This window comes from Toxorhynchites rutilus, chromosome 3 (genome assembly GCF_029784135.1).
Source record: "Toxorhynchites rutilus septentrionalis strain SRP chromosome 3, ASM2978413v1, whole genome shotgun sequence".
NCBI lineage: Eukaryota > Metazoa > Arthropoda > Insecta > Diptera > Culicidae > Toxorhynchites > Toxorhynchites rutilus.
Window position 1 is genome coordinate 286,141,899 of NC_073746.1, and position 20,449 is coordinate 286,162,347.

Below are 20,449 nucleotides of genomic sequence, written 5' to 3' on the forward strand. Positions count from 1 at the left end.
TAATTTTGGCAGCGCATGCTATGTCGCTCGAAACTCAACCGTCTTCATTACCTTTTTCCAGAACATTGCGTACACCCATAAAAATATAACTACACTGAGAGAAATAATTAGTAAATATAACGAATTTTTTAGTGAATGCTACCAATCTATAGTCATTTTGTACCGTACTAATAAATAAAGATGTCAAGAAGAACCATGATTCGTAAGCCAAATATCGGCTACATTTTCCCGATGAAAATGCACGTATCAGAATTATATCCTTATTATACCTCTGTATTGCCTTCCCAGCAAAAATTAAATCGCATAACAAGCGTATATATAACATCATATGCCCTAAAATTTGGTTGGCATATAATGCGCCTAACTGGCATATGCATGCAAAAGTGGAGGCCACCCAGCAAACATTAAGTCGTATGAATAGCTATAATTGGAGGCGATATACATACAACCAAGACACATTTGTATGATATATGATGCAGATAACTAGCATATACACACAAAAGTGGAGGCGATATACGTATATGCCATATTTTGTACGCATATAAAGCCGTATATAACGATATGCGATGCTTTTTGGACTGATATGCGATTTGATACCACAACGTTACCACTCAATCCATCGATGACATGGAAAATCGTGTTTTTGTATTTTATGCGATTTTAGATATATATGATCGATATCTTGATTGATATTTTATGCGATTGTGATTTGATACGAAATTATATGTGACTTATCATGTGCAAAGTTATACGATTTAATGTTTGCTGGGCATATACATATATGGCAAATGCTTACCGAATTTGTTTGGATGAATATGCAACTTTGACCGACTATAATAGCGATTATGTTGGAATTGAATTGCGATCTAATATGAATATATTCATGAATTGTCAAAGCACCAAATACGACTTTTGCCATACTCATATACGATTTATTACAGACATAGAAAAAAACAAATGGCGCAAAATATTTTCGTGAAATGTTTATTATAGCCTCACGAATCGCCATTTTTATATATGAGTATTTATGTTTGTAGAAATAATAATTGTTTGATTGACTTGTGTTGGGCGTGGAATATGAATGTTTAAAATGGCGCAGATTAATGTTTAGTGAAAACTGCTCCGATGTGGGTTCGAACTCCGGTCGTCTGGATTATCATCCACCAGCTATCTCGCGAGGCTATCTGAAATTTAATTTAACAGCGGTTGAAACTTTCGAGTGCATCAGAATTTCATTGACATTTCAATATGATGTAATATGTTCTTTATTAGGATCTAATATGATTTACTGTTTCATGATTTTCTTCAGCATGCAACACGATTTACTACAGTACTGAATAGATTTAAATTATACGCTTATACGACACACATACTGCATTAGTGTAATATCCCAGCAAACATTAAATCGCATAACAAGCGTATATATAACATCATATGCCCTAAAATTTGGTTGGCATATAATGCGCCTAACTGGCATATGCATGCAAAAGTGGAGGCCATATACATACATGACAAATGCTTACTGAATTTGTTTGGATGAATATGCAACTTTGACCGACTATAATAGCGATTATGTTGGAATTGAATTGCGATCTAATATGAATATATTCATGAATTGTCAAAGCACCAAATACGACTTTTGCCATACTCATATACGATTTATTACAGACATAGAAAAAAAAACCAAATGGCGCAAAATATTTTCGTTAAATGTTTATTATAACCTCACGAATCGCCATTTTTATATATGAGTATTTATGTTCGTAGAAATAATAATTGATTGATTGACTTATGTTGGGAGTGGAATATGCATGTTTAAAATGACACAGATTGATGTTTGGTGAAAACTGCTCCGATGTGGGTTCGAACTCCGGTAGTCTGGATTATCATCCACCAGCTATCTCACGCGGCTATCTGAAATTTAATTCAACAGCGGTTAAAACTCATACATATGATTCGATATGATATATCCTAATACATTCTATGCAGTAGGATCAGCCACTTTTTTTAAATTTAATTATTTTATTCTTTCGTATGTGTTCAAACATTGCTGTTATGAAATGAAACTTGTCAATGTTATAGCATTTCATTGACATTTCAATATGATGTAATATGTTCTTTATTAGGATCTATTATGATTTACTGTTTCATGATTTTCTTCAGCATGCAACACGATTTACTACAGTACTGAATCGATTTAAATTATACGCTTATACGACACACAAACTGCATCAGCGTAATATACGCATATGATGCGGATTAAATATATTTTACGACAATGTACATCATAAAATTGATGTTTATTATACCGAATTGCGACTTAATTTGATAATGATATATAAAATCGAGTTTTTACATTTTATGCGATTTCAAATATACACGATACATACTTTGATTGATATTATATGCGATTATGATTTATTCTGATTTCTTTTAAGACTTAGTACGTGCAAAATTATACGATTTAATGTTTGCTGGGATACGCATATGATGTGGATTAAATATATTTTACGACAATGTACATCATAAAATTGATGTTTATTATACCGAATTGCGACTTAATTTGATAATGGTATATAAAATCGAGTTTTGCATTTTATGCGATTTCAAATATACACGACACATACTTTGATTGATATTATATGCGATTATGATTTATTCGGATTTCTTGTAAGACTTGGCACGTGCAAAATTATACGATTTAATGTTTGCTGGGTTATGGCAACAATAAAAGTAGTTAATACGCGCTTTTCTCCCCAGTCTTCAGGTATTATAATATTCAAGTTTACTAATGTTATCGAGTAAAATATACTAACCTCTGGTAGGGATGCGGGTTTGTTGACAATATGTACAAAACATTTGTACATTCTACTAATGTTTGCATTACTAAATGTATTTGGTAGTTTTCGACCGAGGATTTTTCTAAGTGTATAAAAATATAACCATTTTGAAATTACTTTAATCAAACTGTGTTAAGCGCGCTACACATACAGCGTCCCGTCACCGTGAAGTCAACGTAAAGGAATGAAATGTCAAATGTTATCCCATGGAAATCGTATGGTAGCATTCACATACACAATCGCCGGCAACTTTGACGTCGAAGTCCAAGAAAATAGTTGACGGGATAGTGACGGTGATGCTGTATGTGTAGCGCACTTTATTCAGGTTATTCGTATTATCAACTATTATTATAATTATTCAAACGAATTAGGAAATGGTAGCTTCCATTGCTGAGCGTTTAGTGGCGTAAGGGTTGATTACATGTGTCTCGGCGGTGTTCATGAGTTCGGTTTCCATTCAGAGTCTGATCTTCAGACATAATAAAAGAGTAACCTTCTATTGGGAGAAATTCGAATGAATTGCGATTCACATTCGTTTCGTTACCAGACGCAGTTTTCGTTTTATATGTTATTTACAATTCGCGAAAAAAAATGTTAGGCCATCTACACACAAGGCAACCTAAGTTGGAAAACAACTTAACGAATATTTCAAAAAAGTTGAGAGCATGTGTAATCAAATGGGAGCATACACACTAGGTAACTGCCAACTTAAGTCGGACCAACTTTCTCGATTCAACCTATCATGTCGAGTAGCGCGCGTGTGTCGGCAACCTTTTCGTTCAATTGCTATTCATTTTGATTTCTTCGTTCGTTAAATTTCAATCATGGATGCCAGGTGATTTTTTCAGATGGTATGAAAAAATATCTTCAAATGTCTTCACAATCATATTCAAGGAAACTGAAATTTTGAACAAAATATGATAGATTATTCAAGGTTTATAATAATTGTTATATATAGAACATTCATTCAACTTACCCTGAAGTTTGAAGTTTATTTCAATAAATGTGCACAAAGAATATGTTGCGCAACCACGAACTAAATTTTATTATTATTGACATGCTGAACCGTTAATTGAGTGAATATCATTTCGATTCTTCCTCAAAAATGGAACTGTGATAAATGTTCTATGAAGGAAAAACAAGCGAGTGAATGGCACAAAGAAAAAAAGTCTCCATTGATTACTAAGGACAGAAGTAAACAAAAGTGACATCGATGAAAAAGTTAGTGGATGACACTAAGACAAAAGCCTCATTTCTTTTTTTTCGACCAATTTCATGAAGATAATGGGCCTGATCACGAACGTCACTTCACGGTGAAAACGAAGTGAGTTGTATGCAACCTTATTACGGCTGTCACCGTGTGTGTAGAATCCAGAAGAGTTCATCCGTCGTGGCAACTTTGATGAACTCTGTGTTATTCTGAATACCACGATACAGTGGAGACGATCTGGCGTAGTGGTAACATCCATGCCTCTCACGCCAAAGGTCACGAGTTCAATTCTCACTCCCGACATTCTTCCAAAAATGGAAGTAAAAAGTGACGAACCAGCCAAATGAGTTGAAAATCACTAGAATACAGATAATAAAAAAACGATACTGTCATGTCACGGAGAAAAACAGGTATATTTGTCACTTGTGTTTTAGATGGTGAAAGCTAGTCACATGGAATGGAGCTAGTTTAATTTCTTATTTATTTAGCTTTTTGCTAACATTTTGAATCTTGTCTTGTCTTGTTTAAGAAACAAAAGATAAGCAAACAGCAATTTATCCGCCTGGTGGCATTTTTAGAACGAAATTCTGACGTATCCAGAGGACGTAAATTTGTTTATTTGGATTCGGTAAATGCGCTATGGGATGTAATGAGGGATTAAAAATGTAGTTCCCGTAGGCCCATTGAAACATGGCGAAGGTCTACTTCCGATTGTCCTGAATGAACAGATTTTTTGACGTAGGACTACGTCTAACCGGAAGATATAGGGGGTGAAATGGAAATCCAGGCACTGAACAAGTAGGAAAAAATGCAAGATTTGGAACGCTTATAACTCGAGCATTTCTCAATAGATCGCAAAGGTTTTTGCATCAATTGATAGGAAATATATCTACGCATCTATCATAACGAATAACATTTCATTTTTCTTGAGATAAATAATTGAATAATTGTGAAATATCAAGCATTGTCAAAATGCACTATGTGCCCATTTTTGATTGGTCCATTTTGTGCTCCTCAAATCGTACCGACCAAAACGGGCAACCAGAACAGCAGCGAAATAGAATGAAGCACGATTGGAAAGGAAAAAGAAAAAAATGAACGAAACATTGGTCACAGTCTCACACATGCGTAATTCTCGAGCCAGCCAGTCAGCTTAAAAATCCCCGCTCCGCTGCCGTAACGATCATTCTCATTCAAACCGTACACCACATCGGTTCGCATCACAACACATCGACAAACCAACCCAAGCAGCCATGTCTGGACATGGTAAAGGACGAAAAGTGAAGGGAAAGGCAAAATCCCGCTCGAACCGTGTTGATCTGGAGTTCCCCGCAAGGGTAGCTAGGCCGAGCGCGTTAGTACCAGTGCAAAATAAAACAATATATTTAAAATATATATTTAACAAAAGCTGTCCCCTTTGTATTGTCCTACGTCACTCCGGTTATGTCCCCGACATTACCCACCCGTCTTTTTTGCTTCTATTTTTAGGATTAGACTAAGAGAGAGTTGCAGCACCATAAAATGGCAATGGAGGCCACTGGTCCAAATACGATCATTATTGATTATGTATAATATTGATTTGTTGATATTTTGAATATAAAATAATAACTGTAAAGTTTTTCCAATATTGCAGCCAGTTTTTTGTAATTCAAACATTCACAATTGGCGGACCAGACCACAATCAGGACGATAATTATAACTTTTAAGTTATAGATATTTTCAACGGTATTGTTTTGAAGACATACTTTGAATGAAGGAATATTAAAAAAGTGATAATAAGTTTCAAACAAGGAAAAAATTAATCTATCATTGCAAAGCATTTACAAGATACTGTTTTTAAATTCTTCTCTAGTTTTTTTTCCCAAAATTTTTCCGTCTAAAGAATGACTTTCCCTTTTGTCAAAATCCTTCAAACCCATCAGAGTTTCCATGAGGATTATGCTTCTGACCGACGCTGCTGACTAGTTTCTGTTTAAATAATTAAATCAAACCTCATGTCCCGTATATCAAATTACACGAGAATGGAAAGGATAAGAGGATTAAACTTTCCTTATGGGAGTAGCTCAGATTATACTGATCGTGAGGTAGATAAAGTCGGGTTTGTTCTAATATAAAGAAGATATTATTATTCATCAAAATTGTAAAAACGGTTCATAAAAAAATGATTCTAAATATTTCTCACTATTCAAACGAGTAAGACAGAGCTGAGTACAAGAATATGCGAGATTTCGATTATTAAACATAATAGACATGTTTTATCTCTAGCGTAAAATTACATTCCCATATGTTCAACAACTACATTATTCCCGAGCAACCAACTATTCCTCCTCATCTTTGAGCCAGCATTTGATTCAGCAAACTTATCATCTATACTTGGATCTTCGATCTTCGATCTTCGCAAACTTGTCGATCTAAAATATACGATTAATTAAATGGAATATTATATCATACGCTGTATTAATTTTACCTACATAACGTTCAAACGTCCAAAATTATGCAACCGACACAACGTTTAAGCACCCGACATTATGCAACCAACATGTCTCTTATAAACGGGAATGAACACTTTCAATTCACGGAGTTAATTTTCACACGCAACTGTCCGTGGCAATGATGATAGACACAAAATGATTAAGTGAAGTGTAAGGCTGAGGACATAGTAAACGCGGTGCGGTGCGATGCGATGCGATGCGGAGCGATTAATTGGAGCTCATCGTCTGCTATGACATACTGACCGCTTTAGATCGCGCGTTTTATGATGTTTCATTCCACTCCATTCTACATGTAAACAATCCAGCACAAGGATGCCAGATATGATAACATGTCTTCATTTTATAAACAGTTGAATTGTGAGATCGTTGTTATCTGTGAACATGGTAAATGGAAAGCCCTTAACGTAACGTTTTCGTTATATGCATTATGTAAATTAGAATAAAGTTATATAACTCATCGAACAAACGAAAATAATAATTTAACAACTCAGTCTTTATTCTCGTGCGATGAGTTCGATTGTGAAAATATTTATGAAAATCGTCTGGCAACCACCACTTGCGTTCACTCGCGGTAAAACACTCCACACACAGTTTCGCCGCATTGAAATCGCGTTTACTATGTCAGGTCCGGGCGGTTTGCATTTGATTTCCACAGTAGTAAACAAAGGAACTTTCCCGCAAACGATTCCGCGCCCGCGCCCGCATCGCATCGCATTCACTATGTCCTCAGCCTAAGTGACATGAAAGCGTACGTGACAGTGATGTTCGTGATCAGGCCCAATATCTTCCAAAAATACTCATACACTATCATATTGAAATGTCTTCACATACTTTATAATGTCATTGTTACCTTCTCAGTAGTCAAATAAATTATGAGAGCTTGAGGATTTCATGTCTTTATTAGTTGGAAGGTAAAACTAGAATAAGCACAAATCTAAAAGCATGTCACTCCTGCTTCTGGCATGGCTACTGTGATCTATCAACAGTCATGGTAGCCAAGGTAGCATCTCCCCCTCTAATTTGGTAGCAGTGATAATCTTGAAACTTGATTGGTGGCCGGGTTGATCGCACGGGACGTTGCAAAGGTGTCGATGTCAGAATCGGCTGGGGAACATCCATTGACAGTAGAGTTTCATCTCCTTCACTCGACAACGTATCTTGAAGATCAAGAACCTCGGCTGACTCAACGTGCTCCTCATCAGATGTTGGTTGATCCAAGTTCAGGACTTCATTAGGTGTTGGTTGATCGTTCTGGATCGAAGATTGGGTTCTGTCCAGCTGAGGTGTTGGTTCAGCTGGAGTAAGTCCAAAGTCGTCAATCAAGATAGATAATGGTGCTGGTGCAGGAGCAACTTCTTGCATTCCCGTTCGGAGTTGATCAATGTGCGAACGTAGCACTTTGCGTCGACCAACTTGGCAGTCCAATAATATGTTGTAGTTGACGTTGCCAATAGCTTCGAGCACAACACCGGGCATCCACTTCCACTTATCGTTTGCAGAGTAGACTTTGGCATAAACTCGAGCACCAGCTAGGAAACTTCGCTTGACTGGTTGATGTTGCGGGTGAAATTCTGGTTTGGGTGACGGTCGTAACAGGTCCAAAGTTGTCCTCATCTTGCGTCCAAGCATTACCTCGGCTGGAGATTGTCCACTCAGAACCGCTGATGGAGTGGATCTGTAGACGTACAGGAACGTTTGAAGCGCAGTAAGGGTTGACTTCTCTCCTCCGTCGACAATTTTCTTCAGCGATCTCTTCAAGGTGTCCACAAACCTCTCCGCTTGCCCGTTTGATTATGGATGATACGGAGCTGTACGGAAATGGACGATCCCAAATTCTTCGCAGAAATCACGGAATTCAGCACTGGTGAACTGGCTTCCATTGTCCGACACAATGACTGTAGGAATTCCAAATCTTGCGAAGCATTCTCGAAGAAATGTGGTCGTTGTGGAAGTAGTCGGGTAACGAGTTTGCAGTATTTCCGGCCACTTTGAGAAAGAATCCACCACAACTAAATAGTATTCTCCATCCACAGGTCCAGCGAAATCAATGTGGAGCCGTTGCCAGGGTCCTTCAGCTCGAGGCCACGGTTGTGGTTGAGCATGTGGTGGAGATTTTGCAGCATTCGCACAGCTTGGGCATCTACGAACGTAGTTGGTGATGTCTTCATCTATTGTCGGCCAGAAAACGATTCCACGAGCGATAGCTTTTGCCCGTTCGATGCCAGGATGTCCTTGGTGAACTTGCTTGAGGATCCTTTTCTGCAGGCTTTTGGGAACTACAATTCGATCCGCCATCATGATACAGTCGTCAATTACGGAGTAGGAATCTCGACGGCTGAAGAAAGATCGAACTTCTACATCTTCGATACCTTCGCACCGTGATGGCCAGGAACCTTGTGTGTAAGAAATTACCTTCTGGAGCACGGCATCCTTCTTAGTGGCGATCTTCAGGCTCTTGTGGGTGACTGGAAGATCTTGAATAGAGTCATGGAAACAGGAACTAACGTCATCTTCGACTCGAACCATAGCGATGACTGCTTCTTCGTCGGGTTTCGGATGGTTGCTGATAAGCCGGGAAAGTACGTCAGCGTAACCGAAATCTTGAGTTGATACGTATTCGATGTTGAAATCGTATCCCAAAAGTGTCAGGGCCCATCGTTGGAGCCGATTTGCGGTATGTACAGGAATGCCCTTTTTGGATCCGAAAATTCTCAGCAATGGTTGATGGTCCGTTTGAAGCGTGAACCGGCGACCCCACAGCAAACGATGGAACTTCGTGCAAGCAAAAACCAATGCCAACGCTTCTTTTTCGATTTGGCTATAGTTCTGCTCTGCTACAGTCAGCGATCTCGATGCATGTGACACAGCCTTGATGATGCCGTTCGGAAAACGATGAAGAATAACTGCACCAATGCCAGTTTTTGACGCATCTCCTGCCACGATAATCTCTTGCTCTGGATTGTAGTGGGTGAGCAACAGACCAGATTGTAGCACTTTTTTGATGTTTTGGAAAGCGTGCTGACACTCCTTACTCCAATCGAACTTCGTGTCCTTTTTCAGAAGGTTGTCTAACGGATGGCGTAGTTGGTGCATCTCGCGGACGAATTTGCCGTAAAAGTTGACTGCACCTAAGAACGAGCGCAAGGTGGGAACGTCGGTTGGTGCGGGCATTTCCGAAATGGCTGCAATCTTGGCTGGATCGGGTTGGATACCTTTAGCAGAAACGATATGTCCAAGGTACTTGATTTGATCCTGGTGGAATCGGCACTTCTCCACACGTAGACGGAATCCATAGTCACGAAGACGGTTGAAAAGCATGTGGATGATTCGGTTATGATCCACGAGAGTCTTGCTGTGCACCAGAATATCGTCGAGGAAAACTTCCACACCACGTAGACCCGAAACCATTTTCGCCATTAGCTGCTGGAATGCACCGGGTGCTGACTTGACCCCTGGAGCCAATCGGTTGAAACGGAATAACCCACGGTGGGTGTTAATCGTCAACAGCTTCTTGGATTCGTCATCGACCTCCACCTGAAGGTAGGCATCCGACAGGTCGATGATGCTGAAGACTTGACTGCCGGCTAGCTTGCTGAAGATCTCCTCCGGGGTAGGAAGAGGGTGGTTGTTGGTCTCCAGTGCTGCATTGAGCCCAGTCGAGTAATCGGCACATACACGCACTTTTCCCCCCGGTTTCTTGACAACGACGATGGGTGCTGCCCAGTCCGAAAAATCGACCGGCGAGATGATGTCCAGCTCCTCTTCTACCTTTTGGATGGCATGAAAAGGCACCGGTCGCTTTGGTCGGAAAACGGGTTGGGCATCCGGCTTCAGAGACAGTGAAATTTTCGTCTTCATGCAGTAGCCCAAACCATCTTGAAAAACTTCAGGATATTGCTTAAGGAAGTGCTGATCAGAGGAAGGTGAAAAATTGGAAAGATTCACCTGTTTGCAGTTGGCAGCAAGCGGCTTCGACCATAAGTCAAACGCGTCCAACCAGTCCAGTCCGATGACGTTCAGATCTTCAACTGATGTGATGTAGCAGACCGATGCCTTCGTAGTTTTCCCGATAGTAACCGGGCAGGTGAATTCGCCAACCAATTCGAGTGGTTCCCTTGATGCCGTTGATGCTTCTACGCTAGTCACCGTTGATGACGGTGAGCCAATCATTTTCCACGTGTGTGTGCTGATAACGGTGATGTCGGAACCACAATCCAATTGGAGCTCGGCCGATTTTCCGTTGAAATTGACGGTGATGAACCTTCTACGGCTACGGACCTGCTTCACGATTTGAATAACCTTCGTGTTGAAAGGCTTCTTCTTCTTGGAACCAGCTTTCGACTCCGTAGTTGATGACTTGGAAAAACAACCACAGTAGCCGTCTTTGTGGCCCACTTTCCCGCACTGTTTGCAGGTGTGCTTCGAAAATTTGCAGTCCTTCACAAAGTGCATTGCGCCGCATTGCCAACATGGTGATGGAGGTGTCTTGATGTCTGCTGATGACTTCATCTGGTTGTTCGGCTGCTTCTTTGACTGCCGAACTGCCTGGACCGCTGAAGATGTCGGTTTCTTCTCGACCAACGCCGTGTCGTGTTTAAGATTCGAAAGTCGTTGGCACTCGGTGACCAGTCCTGCCAGGTTGATGGTTTCAGCTTGATCGGACTCGAGCTTCGACAGAAGTCGGGTCCTGACGTCGGTGTCCTTCGATGACTTGAAACCGCAGATGAACACCAGGCTCTTGAACTGATCCACGGTGAGCTTCTGAAGTTCAAAATCCTCACATTGACGGTTGACGATTCCAGCATACGTTACGAAATCGTCGGCTTCGTTCTTCTCAATATTGAGGCAGTCGTAGCGCTTGCTGAACAGAGATTTATGCTGACCAAAAATCTGCTTCATCTCGTCTACAACTTCGTCGAAGGTGAAATCGCGTGGGTGGGACGGCAGCAGGTAGTTGAGGAATTTCTCGTGCACTGGAACACTGAGACTCCGCAGCAAAAGTCTAACCTTCGCGGCATCGTCCAAGCTTCTGCCATCCTGCCTGAATAGATCCTCGTACTTAGAAAACCAGCGATCGAAAGTCAACCCGTTTTCCGGATCGAAGTGAAACTCCTTAAGGTTGGTCGCAAGGGATTCGAGAATTTTCTCTGGAGCGTTTTGCTGTGTTGACGTTGCTTGGTTACCGGTGAACTGTTCCAGTAACTTCATCAAACGGCTGTTTTGCTCGGCCATTTGCTGCATCACAACGGACAACGGAATTTCTCCTCCACTTGCTCCAGCTTCGGATCCGGCTTGAGTTCCATATTCGGTGGTCATCTCGGATAAATCTTCAGGCTTCAACCTCGTCGCCAAAAATGTTACCTTCTCAGTAGTCAAATAAATTATGAGAGCTTGAGGATTTCATGTCTTTATTAGTTGGAAGGTAAAACTAGAATAAGCACAAATCTAAAAGCATGTCACTCCTGCTTCTGGCATGGCTACTGTGATCTATCAACAGTCATGGTAGCCAAGGTAGCAGTCATCACAAAATCAAATGTCTTCACAGTATGTTATACTTATGACAGACATACAACTGTACTTGCGTTGTACTTCGAAAATTGTATGTCTGTCACCATGTACAGCGCTAGAACCATGCAAGCAACTCGGTACAATCGCTGTACCTGTACCGACCTGTTTCACCGTTCTACATGGCTACAGTTGTACTGAGCGCAGCGCCATAGACGGATAGTGGTGGGTAGCATGAACAAGCCAAATCAAAACACTTGGTAAACATTCTTTTCATTGACTTTCTTTTGAGTTAATAAATCAAATTGGAAACTTGTTTGTTGTGTTTGATAGTTTAGACGCTAAATAAAAACCTTTTTCATTGAAATGTGTGGTGAAAATTGGTCAGATTTCTGATTGTCAGTTTGACATGCGGTACAATGTACAACCAATGTATGTCCGTCATGCTACGATGGTGTACGGGTACTGTGTGGCTTCTTTTTATCGTTGGGGAAAGGGATCACTAAATTCAACCCACACAGGTACAACGTACAACGTACAACGCTAGTACAGCTGTATGTCTGTCCATGATATTATATGTCTTCAAATTGAAGACATGTCTTCAAACCTAGCATCTCTGGCTGTAATTTCGGAAAAAGTACACCCAGAAATGCCATACAAACAGATTTTTCTGTTATGTTCAAATTGTATTTCCAAGGTTCCTTTTGATTCCATTTTAGAGTTTCAAAAAGTCGCTCATACATTCAATTTGATGCTATTTGCAAAATCAAATGCTTTTGTTTTTTTTAATTTCTCTCGTGTTAATAAAAATCTCATGTAAAGTATTTTTTCCAAAAACTCTTTCCATAAATTGCTCTCCATACGGTTTCCTTTAGAAGTAAAAGAATCGGCATCACTACCAGTGATTATGCAGTTCATGATGACGGATGAAAACTTTACGATTTCATCATGATTGAGTTGCCTCAATTTGCACGGCTGAGTTGGAGATGACATTGACATTGCCAACATAGATCGGGTTGCGGTTGCCCAATGTTTAGAAGTCCTTACTCTAGTACATAGAATAAATATTCGACATGGAAAAGTAATTTTTATTGATAATTTTAATTTTGAAAGTGTGTTTTTTACACCCGATAATCCATTATTATTTTCGAATCAAAATAACGGAACACGAAGCTCAATGCTGTCAACATGAATTAATTTGAAATTTATAATACAGAAGTTGAACAGCTGGATAAACATTCCCACCCTTTGAAACCCGTCTCGCTTGCTCATGACGTTCATTATGTTTATGACATTCTTTTTATCGCCATCCCTTTTCTTCATTTACTGTCTGATTTTTTGGATCCTCTCCTACATTTGGCTCCGGTTTGTACCGCCATTGCTCTACGTTTGGACGACGGCAACGGGTCGAAGCGAGAGAGCATCGTCGATCTTTTCATGCAGTTTTTCGTGTGAAGAAGAAGACTAGTCTTAAATCGGAATCATTCTTTTTGAAAGGGGAGAATCCTTTCATCAGAAATAAGTGCACCGGTTGAGCCTTAATCGAGGGTAAGACAGTTGTGTAAAGTGAAGTTGATTATCGCTGGTGTCAGATTTGCGATAGCAAAGATAAAACTTTAAGTTCAGGGCGACAGAAGCAAGGGGCCGAGGAATAGCCGCCGCTTCTGCTGCTACATTTTTATCGCACAGTGTCGGTATAGAGAGACCAGCGAAGAAAAGAAAAAGAAGACACTCGTTGAATCGCGATCTCGTAGTGTCAGCGCCAATCTCGTGGTCGATAGATAAATGCTTCTGACACCAGCGTTGTCAGATTCGCTGTTAACACGGTCTGCGAAAATTGGTTTTAAACATTTGATAAAATCGGTAAGTCTTGCGTCAGCTATTTTTCATTTCGGTTTATTTTTGTTTTCTTTGCATAAAATTGAAGCGAATATAGATGAAAACAAACAAACAAAAAATGAAGTACGATACTATATATGTATGTGAAAGGGGACTCATCTGAATTCACACAGATATAGCGATATGCCAATGCATCATACTGGTAGCTGATGTCAATGGATGGCCTTGTATTGTACAATTTGTCGTCAAAATTTGAGTTAGGCTACATTTGTATGAGTGCATTTCTATGCAAAACAAATGATTTGCAGATATGCATTCGCATAATGCAACAGTGTAGCATTAATTGTAGGAACATTTTGTCCACGTTGCATTGCAAATGCTTCGTACTTTGTTGATATATACAATTTGGAACCGAACTTTTGTTACATTAGCGATAATTCTTATCAATTTTTCTGTTGTTGAGTATGTAGTTTTGCCAAGATATGTATGTTGCTGTATGTGCAAATTCATGTGTTTTGTTCATGATGATTTTTTCAAACAGTTCGATTTTTATTAGAAAACAAGATTAATTTGCAAATTTTTTGATGAATATATTTGCCGTCATAGATATTGTTCCATTGAATTGAGATATCGATGCTTTCGGAATTCCTAATAAAACCCCAATTATCTACGGAATTGAGTGACATGATCACCATGGAGAACAAAATAAAGGAATAAAAATGAGATACAACCACGGAAAAAAAGATATTAAAATATTTAAACTTGTGATGAAACGGTATGGTTTGGCTGTATACTGGATACCGGGTATCTGGCAAGCTTCGAGGTTGGATGACCGCATATTCCACAGCCTTTATTTGCGAATATGAATAGTTCTTCATTTGCTCTCTAATACGAAACTGGGAGAAACTACATGTTTGCATGAAGCAAATAAAGGATAATAATAAAGGAAAATTAAATATGCAAAGATCATCAATCAATTATTTTCATTCAAGATTGACAAAAAACTAAGAACTGTCTTGTACTACTTAGGAGAAGATGCAAATTATCTGATTGCAAGCGAACAAGCGACCCGAGGCTTAGGAGTCTTCGAAACGGAAATAGTCTGATAAAAAATCTCAAAAAATCAACACATTCAACAAAGCAAAAGAGATGAAACTCGAACTTTACTTCGTATGTCACGACATCTTTTGGAACTGCTCTTCAACGAAGTGGCAAATGAAATTAATAGTCTGCGTCGCGCTCAGAAACAAAATCCTATTGCTAACGAAATCTGCTGTTAAGTCAAAACATTTCGAATCAATCGCAATCACGATCCTTGTATTTGGTGGTCATTAAACTCTGAGCAGTACCCCAACTGACAAAGTTTGCTACAGTTTATCCTTCAGCTCCTTGCAGTAGTGTTTACAGCGAAATACTGTTCTCTGAAGCTGGTCTGGTGTACGAAGCAAAGCACAATCGGTTGTCACCATCAACTGCTGAAAATTGATTGTTTATTTATCATAATATACCAATGGTTAATTCTGAGTAAAGTTTATAAATTAATAGTATAAATAATACTGTAAGTAATGCTATGAGTTAATATAAATTTAATTTTAAACAAAAACTCACGCCTAATGGGCTATTTTGTTACGATAGCTACCGGATATCCGTTTCATTTTCGATTGAAACTTTATTTTGTCAAATATAAATCATTTAACTATTCATCTGTAAGGTCGTGTACACCAGTGGTCAGATAATGCGGAAGTCATGACCAAAAACAAAAAAGCAAGAGCCTACCATTCACTGACAATTTTCAGGAAGGTCTGTTACAAATTACTACGGAATGACGTGTTCCACTACTGTACTTATAATTCCTTATATCGAAATATAAAATCCAGCACCTAAATTATCATATCGTTGCTCGCTTCTGCTTTGTTCATAAAATTAATCACATATCGTTCGTTCCAGATTTGGGCACACTGCCACGATATCATTGACATCGAATAGATGATGTATCGAGCCTCGAGACAATAACAGAGCGAAAGTGAGTAACGAGAGCGAGATCAGAAGTGTGCGCGCGTGCGATTGGAAGAGCCAAAGAAAGCAAACACCGAAAGAAGAGGAGATTCTATTGTGAGCATAGATAGCGGGAGAGAGAGCTAATGTGCAAGGAGCGCAAGGCAGCGAAAAGAAGCAATTTTCATTTCCGAAGATTATTGGACTGGTGTTTTTGAATCTTACCGATTGAGAACGTTCTGATTCTGAAATTTGGCTGCACTAGAAGCTCGCAAGTTAGCGTGAATATCCGGCGGAAGCCTGTGCCGACTCGGAGTTACCGGAATCCGGATCGAAGTCCCAGGGTGCACTCTGCGAACAGATGAAAATGGTGCGAATTTTGTGCGTTCGAAGCATTCACGAGTAGAGCCAAAAAAAGGTAAGCGTGTGTGGAACGACAGAAAAAGAACGGAAGACATGTTTTCCTATCTGTGTTTGTGCATATATTGTGTCTTTAAAAGGACATTGTTGAATTATTGAAAATGTTGCCATTGTTGCGGAGTAAATGCAAAATTGTGACTGAAACTTGCGTTCGTCTCGTTCGTTTTATGATGTATTGTGTAATAGTTTTATTTTCGAAGATGTTTTTCTCTGTGGGCCAACACTCAACGTTAGCCAATTAGCATGTCGGTTTACTGTCGAGGTGATATATCGCTCAAAGATAGCTGTGTACCAAGGTCTTTTGTTCCGTGCATAATGCTGCTGCCCTAACCTAAACTATGGCGATGTTTATAATAGTTTCATGTTGTCCTATGGATAGCACCGTTCTTGTTGATATTCGTTCTTAATCGCGTTCTTAGCATGCAAACGAATCTTCAAATGCAGGCAAAAAACCATTGCAGCTTCCCAGAAGAAAAATATACCTGAAACGACTAGAAACAAGTTCTGATGGTATCGAATTTTAGTGGGCTTTAAAAAACTATAACATATTCTAATATCCTTGTCTCGGGTTGAACTCGAATTGGTTCATTATCTTCGGGCTATATTTAGCCTAGCATAAATTTTAACTGATTATGCCTTAGCTTGAGTTGAGTTTTAAGATAAAACATGTTTACGTGTGTTTGTTGACTTTTAAACAAGCCGATATGCATAAAGATGCTGAACTTTACCAAGAATCACGCTTGGGAGTTATGTATCGTATTTCAGTGTTTGAGAGCAACTTCACGCGTTGGTAATGACATTCAATTACATGTGATTTTATTACGCATGTTTTCTTTTACGCATCTCGTTTTAATTGAATAAATTTATTTCGTTCTACCTTTCCATAACTTTCACTTCAAATTATTGTCGTATGTCCTTGTTGTAAAATTCAGACGTCGGACGAGTCCAAATTGTGGCTAGTGTGTAAGGGTGGGTTTAGACCACGGCTTACAGAGACAAGGCTAGCTACTCCGGATCAGTCATTTTTTAGTGGCGTCATCTGAGTCGTTGAAGTAAACAATGTGTTCTTATTTTTTATTTTTCGTGCTTTGTAAGTTTGTGCGTTGATAATATAGTTGATTATATTTAACACCATGAATAATTTGATAAAACATTTATCCACAAAGAACATAATTCTCGGTTTTTCGGAAAGCGAAAGAATCTCTTTTTTGGCCCGATAATGTCATTTTCATAATTTATACACCCGCTCACAGCGCATTGAACCATTTTCGATTTTTCATTTCAGGAACATTTACGCGTAAGTCGGAAAACAAAATACAACTGGCGACTGTTTACACTGACGACTCGGATGACGTCATCAAAAAAAAATGTTTACTCGCTAAAGAACTAGCCTTGTCTCTGTAAGCCGTGGGTTTAGACTAGTGATATATTCATGTGAAGAAATATGATGAGATTTATAGAAATCGCATCAACCGTTTACACTAGCGTGAACTTCTATAATTAATATATTCATATTTTCGGTGAATTTATTCACCTAAAGTAGAACTGCATCCAACTTCAGTGGTTTCTCACCAGTGGGAAATTCACAAGCGTTTACATATGCTGAATTTATTCAAGTTATATATACCTCGAATAAGTGTATCATATTTATTCTCACCCGTTTACACCTAGAATAAATCCATCTATAGCTATAGATCTCCCTAATGTAAACCCGCCATGAGATCCATCGAGTGTGAGAAGTTTGTTAGGGCCCTGTTAGCAAGTATATGCTTTCCATTAGACATTTAAAATGCGTTTCGAACAATTTTGAGGGATTCCATGCTCATAGTGGCTTGTAACAAATATTTGCACTTTGCTTAAAGTTAGGAAAGCTTACAAATAAATGAATTGGAAATAAAATTAGGAAAGCAAAGCAAAGCCTCTTCACAATTGGCATCAATAAAACAAACATTACCCTTTCGGAATATACGAGCTGCCATTCTAATTTGTTTTTGTTTTTTGTCCCACAAGAGTTCAATATTGTAGCAGCAAGGAGCCCGCGCCATTAGAACAACTCGCGAGGCCTGCGTGAAAAAGCCTTATCGTGACATATGGAAAACATTTTCAGTATGAATTTCAATTTATTTCCAAACTAATAGCCTCCTTTCGATATATATTTTTCCTCCTGTTGGGTGTAAACCCTGCGTCCATTGTTTTGAACTATTGTGTGTCCCTTTTTCTACTATGGTTCAAGCTTATCAACTACTTATTGATGAAGGAGTAGACTGAAAGCTATAGCAGATAGGTGTCAATCAGGGACAATCTGCTTGATGAAATTTATAATCCTGATCGGCGACACAAATCAAACCTCCTAGGGCTCCAGCATAGCCTTATCAAGGTGTTGAAGTCTGCGTCTTGTTAGCACCTTGACTGACACCAAGTTTCCGCTCAGGCTGCGTCAGTCACCGATGACTAACAGTATAACATATGATAATAAATGTAACTAATATAAGTATATAAGCATTCTCTTTCGAACAAAAATACCTTCCTTTAAGGCAAGAAACGATGGCCCTAATACGTTTATGAATTTCCATAGAGTTGCTATAAAACCGTGGTACTCAACTTGTTAAAGCTCCGCAATTGCAGAGCAAATGTTTCCTCTCGACATTACAATCATTACAATATCATCTTGTACTAAACCTCAATCTTTTTTGTTAAGACTCAGCTATTGTGGAGTAATTTCAAAACTCGGCGTGATATTTTTTTTGACTGGTTAAGATGTACAGCCATCCTATTAGCCATTATTTTCCGGTCTTCCCATTTGTTCAGTTTACTTTTCAACACACAATCAGAATTTCCACAGAATGGTTCTGGACCAGTAAAGGGTGAGCTTGAGCCGCATCTTGCAAATTCATCTGCTCGTTCATTTCCCTCTATACTGCAATGGCCAGGAATCCAGTACAGTTGTACCGAATCTATCTGACTTAGTTGCCGAAAATGGCAAATGCATTTCAGAAAATTTTTGAAGAGCACTTGACTCCTGAGAAGATGTTAGGTTGATGTTAGATGTTAGCTTGTCTATAAATTTTTTGGAGGCAGATAATTATACATTCTATTATTGCAGCTATTTCTGTCTGAAAAACTGTTGAGCAGTTCCCCGTAGCCACAGAAATTTTTATTCTGAGACGATACACTTCAGCGATACTGTTCTGATACTCATTTTTGACCCATCAGAATAGAACATGATTGAACCATTACGAACACTGAAACCACCCCATCCCATACTTAACGAGAAGGTTCGATCATTCAGTATGGAATGTCATAATTAGTCCTAGGTTCCATCCAATCACTGGCCCAATGGGTAAGAGATTCAAGATACTCAAGTGACCTGTTTTGTCCGCGTCTAATATTATCTTCCGTCTTTTTAGCTTTAGAGCGGTTCTCTTAGACCCTAGATGAACATGTGTAGACCCACATAACAATTTTTAGTTTGAAGCCCTATGTTCTGCCTGTCATTTTAGAACATGCCTGTAGGGCAAAACTTTGAGTGCATTGAGGCATCCCTAAATCATGTTCGATTGAGCTGAAATTTTGCACAGGGATTTTTTTTGGGCCAATAAAAAAAATGTACATGGTCGGTTCTTTAAATTCGATAATTATTTTTTTCCACACCGTCATTTCAACTCAGGCTAAGTCCCATATAGTCTATTTTCGGCCAAATTTTCGACGTAGAAATACGTCTTTCAGGAAGGGTGCCAAATCAGAAAACAGGTCACGTTTTTATGAAATAAAGTTAACGTTAATATCCATTTTCACTGTGAACGAATTCTCATGATTTGCATACCAATGGAATCGGAAATTCTCTAAGATTTATTTAATATGCTGTACATTACAATTCGCTAATCTCTAAACGGTTTAAATTCATGAAAACTGGAAGAACTTCCTTTTTTCCCACACATTTGTTCTGCCGATTTGTGTGTTAACCCTACCCGTATTTCGAATGCTTATAACTCGAATATTTCTTAACAGATCGGAAAGATGTTTGCATCAATTGATAGGAAATATTTCCACGCGTCTATCACAATTAATAAAATGTCAAGCGCTATCTAAACGCCCTAACTGCCAAGTTTTGATTGGCCCGATTGGCGGTTTCCCCAACACAGACTTCA

General features: G+C 39.0%; 2 protein-coding genes across 5 annotated transcripts in view; one reads left to right on the forward strand and one right to left on the reverse strand.

The window, feature by feature from the left end:
- Positions 1-8,333: 8,333 nt before the first annotated feature.
- On the reverse strand, positions 8,334-11,858 carry LOC129774280 (uncharacterized protein K02A2.6-like). Its single transcript, XM_055777997.1, has one exon. It carries the CDS (start codon positions 11,856-11,858, stop codon positions 8,334-8,336), a length of 3,525 nt encoding a protein of 1,174 aa, XP_055633972.1.
- Positions 11,859-13,438: 1,580 nt separating this feature from the next.
- Positions 13,439-20,449, forward strand: part of LOC129775758 (poly(A) RNA polymerase gld-2 homolog B-like) — a 38,793-nt gene continuing 31,782 nt past the window's right edge. For 2 of the 4 annotated variants that reach the window (XM_055780832.1, XM_055780836.1), the window contains exons 1-2: positions 13,439-13,910; positions 15,834-16,299. The gene's annotated coding sequence lies outside the window, so the exon portion shown is untranslated. Of the gene's footprint in view, positions 13,911-15,833; positions 16,300-16,423; positions 16,564-20,449 lie in introns of those variants that run through there. The other 2 variants (XM_055780834.1, XM_055780835.1) reach the window with 2 other exon arrangements.